The 12,523-nt window shown below is 31.4% G+C and overlaps 1 protein-coding gene across 1 annotated transcript in view; it reads left to right on the plus strand.

Moving 5' to 3' along the window:
- The window catches only part of TMPRSS15 (transmembrane protease, serine 15), a 116,018-nt gene that overhangs the window by 62,365 nt on the left and 41,130 nt on the right, over positions 1–12,523 (plus strand). Inside the window, 3 exon segments of the mRNA XM_011358244.1 lie at positions 4,688–4,777; positions 6,084–6,209; positions 8,180–8,320. Of these exon segments, the coding sequence (XP_011356546.1) occupies positions 4,688–4,777; positions 6,084–6,209; positions 8,180–8,320 (357 nt within the window).

Raw genomic sequence — 12,523 nt, forward strand, 5'->3', positions numbered from 1 at the left:
AGTGCATTTGTTCTGCTTTCAAAATGGTTCACTTCAGGGAAATATTTAGCCCAGAAGAAAATGTTAATTATCATCAAATACATTCTGAACAATTTCATTCTAATACCATTTGCAATTGGTTCAGTGAAATTCTTATTTGTGCAGAGCTTTCCTGGTTCCAGATCGCTGATTTGTTTAAGAGGAAATGAAAGGAAACCATGGTTGACTGGCTAATAAATTGCCTTTCTTTAGCTCTGAGAGAACATCTATATAAGAAAATAATCCCAGACAAGTAACTGACTAGCAAATATCAGTTTCCTTCCCTTTTTTTAGGGATCCACATTGTGCCCAATTTGTGGAAATGAAAAGTTCACTTTTCATAACTGCAGAAATTCTTCTACTTTTTGGCTTCAGTTGCTGCTGCATCAGCTCTAAGATTGTAGCCCTGTGACACTGGCACAAATTATTTAAATGTGGAGATTGTATTGAGAATGTTTTTTTAAAAAGTAAACATTTCATTACACAATTATCATGCCAATTTGCAACACAGTTGAGATAATTCATGACAAGATATCTATGAAATAGAATAGTTATATAAAAAAAGAAATCCACATTTAGGCCCCTGACTTGTTTCTGTGACTGTTAAAGATAATTAAGAAAAAAAAAATAGGACAAACTATAGTTTCAGCTATTTTACTAGTCAATTTTTATTTCTACAGTTTGCCCTTTTGGGCCATTATTAGGCCATTTTCCATTTCCAGAGACAAAATAAAAGTTAATTTGGAAAGTTTAATAAGCATGACACTATACTTAGAGCAAAATAATCTTTAACTTTAGTTCTTCTTATAGAAATAAATCAATAGCTATCCACCTCTCTTATAATTGATAGCCATATTTCAGCAGAGCTGATTGCTTTTTATATTATTAGTGTGACTTGACATTCAAACCCCTAGCAAATGACATATTAAGTGCACTCCTATAGTTCTGTATCAATGTGTTTTGGGCAATTTTATTTTTCCATCTTTTTACCTTTAAAAGTAAAAGCCTACTTATTAGGGCTAACATTAGGTAAATTGCTATTAATGGCAAATAAAATTTAAACCACGAGAAATGAAAATTTAAACTCTATTGTCATAAATTTAATTTAAATTAAATTTATTTAATTTATATTACCATTATATCTGGGCACTATAACCTTTTAACAGAAATATAAATTTTCATAAATTGAGGACAAAATTTAATGGAAAATTTGATATTACAATCTGAACTTTTCTATAATATTATAAAACTATGTATTACTATGATAATGAAAAATAATTATTGATTTTAAAATTAGTAACTTTTAACATATTCAGATATCAATGTGATATATTACTTCTCAAGCTACATCTATTATTTCCTTCACATGAGTACCAATCAAAAACCTTTTACCATATTTTTATTTCTTGTCTTACCAAACAGATCTTTAATTTGAAACCAGCTATTTTAAATGAAAGCTAGTCTCTCCTTTTCACCTCAGAGTAAACATTTCCACATTGACACATACCTCATGGACGTCAGAGGCTTAAGCATGTATTAAAAATGACATGCTTCAAGGAAACTATCTATCCCTGACAACTACTTTGCAAAATACTGCATATTATTTATATAGTGTATGTAGTGAAAATCCCTATTGGCATAGTAAGAAATTAATCAGAATACAAATCTTTGAAATAACAGCTCCAAGAAAAAGAAAAATGAGAGTTTAACAACTGTAAATAAATAGAGTTCCCCATACAAGACAGGCTATTTAATTCTCGTTCTCTGGATAAGGATGGTTTATCTAATAACACAGCATGACTGTGATATCCAGAATTACATTTCATGAGTCTTTGGCTCCTCTATTAAGAAGCACATGTTACATTTCCATTACATTAAAATAGATGTGTCCTCAGATTTAGGATGGTTGAAAGTGCCTTTGTCAATTCCTCAGTCATTTATATACAGAGAGTAACTGATATTTTTATCAGACTAGAGATATCATACTGGTCAGTTATTCGATATAAAAATATATATGAAATGCATTTCAAAAAGTGTTTCTTAAGTATTTTAAAGGAATGAATTTCCAAGACTTCTGTTTAGTGGAGAAATGCTAAGTAAACTGTCTACCATTAACAGGCTTAACAGTTACACTTGACAACATTTTAGTTCTGGTTGTGATTTTATTAAAGTCCTCCCTACTTATCTACATATAATATAATGTACTGTTAAGTATTCAGCTATGTACTGTTAAGTATTCAGCTATGTACTATTAAGTATTCAGCTATGAAAATTCAATACATTTTCCAAAATGTTGACTATTTACTATATTAGGAGTATCTACTTTTGAAATTTTCCTATTCCTTGAAGAGAAAATGAACATGATGGTTAAAAATCAACAACAAAAACAAAAACAAAAATAAAAAAAAGTACTGGCCACACTGGCCATGGCTAAACTTATGAAATAGAAAAAGCTGGTTTCCCCAGTCTTCAATCTACAGCGTTGTTTTTGTTTCTGCATTATACTTTTCCTTCCCCATTAGTTTCATCGAAGATTGAAGCAAGCATTTCATGACACTTAGAATTATTAAAATTAAATGAGTTGTGTGTATGTGAGAGTTGGGGGAGTTGTAGTAGGTTTTTCTACAGAAATCTTTGCAAGATAATCTGTCACAAGATCAAGGAGATATTAGCTTCGGAGGAACAGCTTCTTTGGGAGCAGACAATTCCCTCAGCCTTTCACGCTTTCCAGTAGAGAAGCTGCCCTCACTCCCCATTATAACTCTTTCTTTGATTCAAGTATCTTCTTCAGCACCCTATGGACAGTGCTTTCTTTCTTCTAGATCTATCATTGACCTTACTTGTTAGTACTTTCATTTATAGTCTCTTCTGCCCTCCTTCTCTTTGTCTATACCCATCACGAATATGTCATACACCCACCAAGTGCCACTTATTGTGACTCAGTCTAAATCCTGCTTGTGGCTTGGACCACATGGTAGAAATAATTCAGAGTTTAATCAACCTAATAAGAGACAACAACATGCTATGGGATGAGTCTGAGACTGAGTTGAAGTTTTGTCTTTGACATTAAATGAATGTGCACAGTATTAGCAAGTAACTGAATACCTCCAGTGCTTAAATAGAAATACTAATAGTAATTATCTAATCCAGAGAAATGCACTGAAAGCCAGTACTGAGAATGCCAGGCAATATGTAGGCACTTTCCATAAATTATGTCTGAATTTTACAACAACCTGAAAATCTCTAATACATATCTGTTTTATACAAGAGAAAATCAAATCTTGAAAAGACACAACTCGGAGCAACAATTTTAATCTACCAGTTTTATTAAGATATCTTCCTTTTACACACAATGTTCTTTTCCCAGATGAGACAATATGTGTAGAAGCACTGTGCAAAAGACAAGGTTTTGTAAGAGGTTTTTTATTCATGCTAAGCTCCTCTGGGTCCAGACAAGCTTGACCAAGGAGGGTATATAAGGTAGACCAGGCCCTAGTACCCCGTAGAATAGGATAAATTGACAATGATACTATGATCAAGCCACGACAATTGCTTCTCTGTGTTAGCAAATACGTCCTGAACCCAAATCTAAGAGGCTTATTACATACAAATTTGGAAGATGCACATGGCCTTCAAAAAATCTGCATAAATAAAACATATGATTTGTAGAAGAGGGATCAATAAAGAGGGATGACTACAGGCATTGTCATAGGAGTAGAGACATTTAATTATCCCTACTATAATCTGATTACTATCTTATTGGGTTTCCAGTATCATATGTCTTTAATAATAGGAAATATACATATACTTATTTCAGTTTTCTATATACTTCAGATTAGGTTACTTTTATTCTTTTGATCATATATATGAAATGATAATAAAAATAAGATAAACTAGGAATACTAAAAGTAGTTTGAGTTTTTATGTTACTTTAGAATTTTCTTCTAATAAGAAGATAAATATAAAGTATGTTAAGAATTTCGTAAATTTAATCTACCTTCTTAAAGCATCATACTTTTAACTGTAAGATTTGTGCTCTTTCTAATAAATTGTGTTAAGCTCAGTCCCAACTTGATTCCTGGACACTATTGGGTATCAGATCACTCTGTGGCAATAATTAAACAAATGGATTTTCATTCGTCTCCCTTTCCTGACAGTCAAGTGCCTCAGTACACAAGATGTGAAGCTTCCTCTCTACCAAAAAAAAAAAAAAAGTAGAAAAAAAGGAAAAAAAGCAAGAAATGACAAGATTAGTGATTTATTAGCTTTTCTCATAAAAGACTGACAGATACAAGATTTTTTCTATTATAAAGAATCATTTTCTTTTTTACTGCAGAGGGTTGATAACTTACTCATGCAGACTATAAAAGATGTTGAGCAAAAATGTTTCCTTGCCCAAATATTTTGGAAAACGATGTACTCTATTATGTGTTTTTGGAGATTCACAAAGAACAGGAGTATTTGAGGTTTTGAGACCTTCCTGGGTAAAGAGACCTGTTTACCTGTATTTTTCCCTTATTTAAGTTGCAAGGTTTCTTCATACACAAAATCTAAAATTTATCTGTCAAAACTAATATTTAAAGAAATGGAATTGGAAACTTTTTAGTAAATAGTACTATCTCTGAAATAAACAGTATTGCTAATGATTTTACATTGCTTTTCTTTTCAGCGGACTGTGGAGGACCTTTTGAACTGTGGGAGCCAAATACAACTTTCACTTCTATGAATTTTCCAAACAACTATCCTAATCAGGCTTTCTGTGAGTCATTTCTTTTCTATAACATGAGAAACAATTGTATATATCAAGGTTTCCCTTCAACACCCAGCAAAGTGGGCTATACATTTCTCATATCTGGATACGCTTGTCACATTTATGAGATTATGAGATAACAATAATATATCACTAACTTTTTTAGCAATTATTTCAGGCCAGGTTCTGTGTTAGTGCTTAATATACATTTTTTCAGTCAATTCTTACAATAATTCTTTGAAGCAGGTATTATTATTAGAATTCTCAAATTTAAAAGTTGAATAAAACCAGTAACTGAAAGAGCTAGCCTTACTCCAGATACCACTTTCTTAATCACACTCCTTGGTTATACGTATAATGTCTGTAGTGTATATAACAAGTTTGCAATTCCATAGAATAAAGTTAATGAAAAGTATAAGCAGCAAAGAGCCAATTGTGACATCCACACCTTTTGTAAATATAGAGTTAATAAAGCAGCTAGAGTAATGTGATTAGATTCTCAGTATAAAAGATGAAATAATAAGGAAGATCACTAAAACACACACACACACAAACCTAAGTCTAGTAAGACTAGTTAGCTAAAACTAGTTAGCATGAAGCATAAGTCTAGATCATTATTCCTAATAGAGAAGTTCATTATCGTTGTGGAGAAATTATGTTAAAGATGCGGATTCTCCAGCCCATCCTACAAAAATTCCATTCTGGTAAGTCTGGAAAACAGACCTATTCTATCTACAGCTGCACCTCGTTAGCACCATGGGTCGAAATGGAGAATTCTACCAGTGAATGATATGCCCTAATGACAGTGACAAATGTGTTGTTAGAAAATGTCAACTTTTCTTGCTTCAAATGATCCAGAGATAAGTTTATAGAATAATCACTTTTATAGAATAATAGAGTCACTATTATAGAGAGATATCTGATTAAAAAAATAAACAACCATTAATCTAATTTGACTTGTTTGGGGAACCAGAGATTATCATCTCTACTTCGCACTGAAGACATCTTTTAAACATATCACTTGTGCAAAGTAATGATCTAAAATTCTGAAAACCAGTGGAACACTGAAAGATTTGGATAAATTTATTGATTTGTTCAAAGAAACTACTTCAAATTTTATTGAAACTTTACTGTAAATATTTATTATTAGACCAAGGTGTTTCCTCACACACAGATAAAACATTTTGGAATACTGCTTTTCATAAAATGAAAAAAATTTTTCAAAAGCAATATGAAATTCTCAAGAGAGTGAAGATTTAAAAGAAATGAAAAAAAGTGTGTTCTAAACTAAGTGTTATTATTTATTACTTTTAAGGTGTTTGGAATTTAAATGCACAAAAGGGAAAGAACATACAACTTCATTTTCAAGAATTTGACTTAGAAAATATTGCAGATGTAGTTGAAATCCGAGATGGTCAAGGAGATGATTCCTTGCTCTTAGGTAAGTCTGCAATTTAAATATTATGAAAGTTGTATGGCTCAAGGTATTGGACTGATGAAGAGAGCATTTCTCAATAAATGTAATCACTCTTACGACTAACAAAATGAAAATCCAACAGTAGCATAAAATGTGGTATTTTATATGGAGCTTTTAATATGAGGGTGTTTGCAATGATGATAGAATAATATTCCTCTTGAGGATTCTTGGCAAACCAGGATTAATATTTTTGAGTCAGCAGTTCTTACTACTTGGTATTAATTCACTACAATAAGCCTTATACCTTGGAGACTAATAGCTAATAATACCCGTTATGCAGTTTTCTATGCATCATGTGCACATCAGATGTCCAAACATAGCTATTGAATCAAGTTTTATTTCATTTCAAACTAACAAAACAAATTGTGTTTGTTATGCAAAATTTTTAAATAATTTTTATTTTATGTTTTATTATTATTTTGATTATCTATATCTCTAGTACTAGCTACTTTTAATAAATATCTAAGATTGGTTCGAAAACTGACTGAAGTTGATTTTTTCCTACAATCTATTTTGTATTGATCATTAACTTTTTAATAAACATGAGAGAAATGTACTATTCTTGAGAAAATTATTGTACCTAGATCATAAAATACATGTTAACATAATAAAAATCTATCAGTCAAATATAATAGCTAATTTCTTATTTAACTACTACCGGTTTTTAAGAAAGATGTGTCCCTTGCTACTTCACACATTAAATCATAAAAATGATAAAGGGTAAATTAGAATGCATGAAACAATATCCTTTATAAGTAAAGTGTTTTATCTAACTGTGCTTTGAACTCATGTTAATAATTTTCTATCAACTGGCCTGATGCAATCAGGATGCAACCACATGAACATTGCAACCAGTGGATGAGGACTGCAGAGGGCACTTTCTATCACAATGAAAGGGTAGAGTGATGGAGAGGGTTCCACAGCCATAGTAGTACATCATCCATTATGTAGGTTTCTTCAGCAAAATTCCACAAAATACTAGAACACAAGGAGAGGATTTTGAGAGCCACACGAGGACAAATAAGCAATGAAAGAATCAGTGGAGCCAGGAGGTTGGTGCTAGAAAGAACTGAGGAACTTTAAATTTGATTTTCTAATATACAGTTATAAAGATATTTTGGATAGTTTTCTCATTTTTAGGTTATGTTGTCCTTCTAATGAAAACTTCAGTGTTCTCATGATCTAAGGAAAGTTAGTTTTTCATCATTTCACCTCTTACAATTTATATCAATCATTGAAAAGTAAATAAGAATTCCAAAAGGATCTCAGAACCATAGTTTTCAAATTTGTGGGCAAGAAGTTCTTTTGAAACGGAATTGCTTTCAGGGACTCCAAAATAGAAATTATTTACTAATATGAATGTATTTTTTAATTAGCTTAAGGCTTTATTGTTTAGTAAAGAGATTTTCATTGTTTATGAAATCCCCAAAGCCCAGGGATTAGTTCAAAACATTTTGAAAACCACCATTTAGGTTTATTTTATCTGTCTCTAATTAATCCATCCTTCAGATTAGGCTAATGATTCAATCCACAAAAAGTATCAAACAAATTAAATGGAATTACTAAGGGAGGCTATAATTTCCATTGTTTTATAAAGGTCTTTAAAAGGAGGCAAATAATCATTTTTCTGAGATAACACTAACTTAGAATAGTAGTGGTGCTAAGCCAGAAAATGTTATGAGTAATTCATCATTAAATTATAGAGCTACAGAAACCTCAAGTAATATTGGGAAAGGTCAGGAGAGAAGTTAGCTTTTCAAGAAAATGTGTCCAAAATGTAAAAGAAGATATACATTTACTTACATGTAGCTGCTCCATGAACAAGCCATGTCATATATTGTGTACCTCTAGAAGGTGGAAATGAGAAAAAGGGTATATTTCCTTTTAGAGTTAAAGGATCATCTTAGTGATTATCTTGTTTTCCTTTGGAGCAGCTGTGTATACAGGGCCTGGTCCTGTAAAGGACGTATTCTCAACCTCCAACAGAATGACTGTGCTTTTCATCACCAACAAGGAATTGACAAAAGGAGGATTTAAAGCCAACTTTACTACTGGCTATCACTTAGGAATTCCAGGTAAGTGCACTTGAGATGACATGTTGCATCATAATTTTTAGAGCAACACAATGAAAGTATATTCGGACTTCAAGGCCTAAATGTGATTTCAATGTTTGCATTCGAAAACATTCATTTTATTTTCATCTTAATGAAGATTTTCTTCTTTTCTTTACATTTGCTTAACCACTACCTGAATTTATTCAAAGCAGGATCTATACTATTTCTCAGCAGATTTATTTGCATCTCTTGGGTATATAAAGAGTTGTGAATTTTATTCACCGAAGAGAGCCATTCTATACATTAAAAATGGGGTTATTGCGCCATGAGCAAAGAGGACTGTCTGCCAAGAGCATTTTTGGAGAACAGCAGGGAGACAGGCAAGTGAGCTATTTGAATGCCAACAACATCCAATTAAAATATTAACATCATTAACTTCGTAGAGACAAGCAGTGTAAAGCCACTGCCATCAAGGATGAAGGAATTCGATGCTGGTTTTTGCTGGTATGCACAATCTTCTTACCCTTTGTTTTTTGTATTATACCCATAATATAATCATAAGGGGGGAGAATTATTGCCTGCCTGCTCATCATGGATGTCTTTATCTATAGCATTATATTCATGTATGATACAACTATTTGCATTCAACAATCTACAGAGAATGTTTTATTGCCTGCTGCTCCTCTTGGATTATGATTTTCCTTAGGCTATTGCCCACACTCTGTGGTTCTCTCTAAGTAAATATGTCAAGAAGACAGAATACAGGTTTCTTCCTCCATTTATCTTTCCTTTCCATAGGAGACTGTGGTCAGTTTGTCTTTAACTAGAATGTCTAGTAAACAGGTAAGATTGGAGCTTTGATTCTCATCTGGCCTATTATCTTATCCCAGATCTATCTGTGCAAATATCTGTTCCTCCACTCAACACTGGCCTAGATCTTTGAATCCACAGAAAGTTGTATGTTTTCAGCTTCACAGCAAATATGGAAGTTGACTTGTATCTTGTCTACCCTCTGGCTTTCAGTAGAAGCCACAACAATTGTGAGAATCTGCAATGTGCATGCAGGAAAAACACAAAACCACATTTTGAAAATAATAGGCATTTCCAAAGGAAAAGAACCAATCAAAACTAACAATGAATGGTGTAATGGGGGAAAAATTATATAATTATTGGATGTGATAAAAGTGACTTAAAAATCATCAAGTCTTATTGCTTGCCATAAAAAATTAATAATTGGAAATTAGTGTTATGTACTGTATAAAATTTTAAATTTTGTAAGGAAAAATTTTTGTCAAATTCCTAAGCAGAATAAACATCACTTTTTAAAGGTGTTAAAAATCAGATCAGCTTTATAGTTTACGCATTTTATTTTCAATACTTAAAGACAGGTATTTCTAAGTTTTTGAGGAGAAATTCCTGCAATAAAAAATATATAGGCATCAATATTATTCATATTTGAATGGAATAGAATATGTGCAGAGTTCTGCAAAGTATCTTAAAATAGAGCAAGCAAATACCTAATACTTATTTTACTGAAGAGGAAGGCCTTCCAAACTTTTTTCAACAAAGATGTCATGGAAAGTACTTTTGAAAGAAGTATTATATTTTTTAAAGAAATGGTGATAAATAGTAAAACCAACTGAATTAATGAGATTAAAAAAACTAATAACGTTAACCAATATGGGAGCAAATTTTCATAAATCCAAACAATTGAAATAATTATTGGGTATTCCACCATCTGCAAAAAAGAAAGCATCTTAAAACAAAATTTTAGAGAAATTAGTAGGTCATTAAACCCATATTTTAAATTGTAAATGAAGAGGGAAGAAAGAAGTATAAAGATAAGAATAGATTGTGAAAAGGCAGACAGCAATAAATCTCTTTCATCAAAAATATAGTTAATGGTTTTTATCAGATTCTTATAATGAGATAGATACAACATCAAAGATTATGAAAAAATATTACAGATAATTTCTATTCAAGATGAAAGCCGAAAGAGCATAATCTATGGCTTATAACACAAAATAGATACCAGATTTATGGTGTAGGAATTGTATATAATTGTTTCTCTTTCACTAGATTTCAACTACTATGATGATGTTACTTAGGAAATAAATCATTTAGAGAAAATTCCCTTGGTTGAAGTTAGAATGGAGTCTTCCATGACCATCACTGCTTGGTGAAAATGCTGGGAATGTGGTTTCACATTCCTCCTGGATATGGTACAGATGCTACTGGGGAGTAAGAAAATTGAGTGATTGAGTCATCGTCAGCACAATCTTCTCCTGGGGAGATGTTTACACCAAAAAACCGAAAAGCAATTACAGAAACAGGGATTTGGCAGTGGAAGATAATTAAGCTGGTAATGGAAAGAGAGTTTGGGCACACATATCTGTTTATAGTGATGTTCTGCTTTGCTGGTCATTTAGGAAAAAATATAAAAGGGGTATCGTAAATGTTCAATGTTTATGTGCTTCATTTATTTCCTGAGATATTTTGGGGACACCTTCCAAAGCCTTCAATTGAGACGTAAAACAATTACATAACATATTTTTTTTATCTCCTTTCTTTATCCTGTTTTGAACATTTCCAGTTACATTAAACTAGAATATATAAAGTACAGATTTATTGAGATCTGTCTCCTATAAATGTCCCTTCGTTGCTCTTTTGTGATACTGAGAGTCTTCATTTAGAATTCAATAGTGCTTATCAGGCAACTGTGGAAGTGGCAGCTGATTACATTCAGGGGTTTAGAGCCCTCCTCAGATTGTGTGGCGTATGCCTTAGAGATCAATTCATTTCCATTTAAAACCAAGCATATGTTGACTAAATGAAGCAGGGCTACTAGAGACTTCATAAAAAGAAGATGGGGAAATTCAATTCTTAGCAATATTTCTTTTTCCCTCTCTCACTATGAACATAAAACAATCAGAAATAAGATTTCAGAGGCCACAGAGAGTTAAACTTTTGGGTTAAAGACTTCTTAATGAAGCTAAACTACTATATATCGCAAACAATCAGAATCCAGTTCATGCATGTAGGGGAAATTTTTAAAGAATTTATTTTACCTCTCCTCAGAATTTATAATTTCTATTCAGTTCAGCAACAATAGATCATTTTGCCCCATTCAGCATTTTTTCATTCAGTGCATTCCTCTTACAGAAACAAGTTAATTTTTCTAGATTCATAGGGTATAACCTTAATATCTTTCACTGGAGTACAAAAATGAATTACAATTTTCAGATTTTTATATCTGAAACTAATTCATATTTTAATTTGGATATTTAAATTTCTATTCAACAAATATGTTTTTCCAACTAAATATGGCTTGATTACACTGGTAAAAAAGTAAAATTATCAATAAATTTATCTATAATTACAAAGTAATGAGATAATTTAAAAATAACTAGTGATTAACATTCTATAAGTATATTAAGATTTTTGATCATAGATATTTAATTAGGCTGTCAACTTTTTAAATAAATATAGCACATATTAAAGTATAGATTTTAAATAGAATATATAAATACTAACACATGTATATCTAGCTTTAAGTCTTCCTATTTAAATAAAAATGAATTCTAGGAAGATATATAAAGTCAGTTAAAATAGTAATGTTTGTCTTTGCCCATTTATCATCTTACTAATCCAGTTAAAAAATATGTGTTTGTGAAACAAACTGGTAATTACATTTACTAGAACTTTCTTAATAGTATTATATTTGATATATGTATCCTACTTCTCTCATGGGGCAAAGATTTATACAAATGATCAGCCCAGCTATGTCTCCTTTAACATATTTTTTTATTAAGGTAACTTAGATTTGGATTGAAAAAATATAGAATTTTTCAAAGTTTAAAATAAAGTATACAAATACTTCCAATTATTATTGTAAGATACCGAAGGGAATGGATTACACGTGATTTCTCGTTGTTTATACGGTTATCTAGAAGGGAAAGGAGCACAACTGGCACCTGGAAGTAAGAATGTTAACTGAAAATTATCAGTGAAAAGGACGATTTTTATTATTTTAATTTTTTAAAAGGATGATTTTAAAATGTTACTACTTTTGCTGTCGAGAATATTATTTATTGAGCATTCAATGTGTTTATGTTGCTATACTAAATCCATTTTAATTTTCTAACTTACTTTCATGATATACCTAAGACATAAATAATAGTTGTTCTCATTTGAGAGTCAAGGAAACTGATTCTCAGAAAAACT

The sequence above is a fragment of the Pteropus vampyrus genome, unplaced genomic scaffold (assembly GCF_000151845.1).
Source record: "Pteropus vampyrus isolate Shadow unplaced genomic scaffold, Pvam_2.0 Scaffold38, whole genome shotgun sequence".
NCBI lineage: Eukaryota > Metazoa > Chordata > Mammalia > Chiroptera > Pteropodidae > Pteropus > Pteropus vampyrus.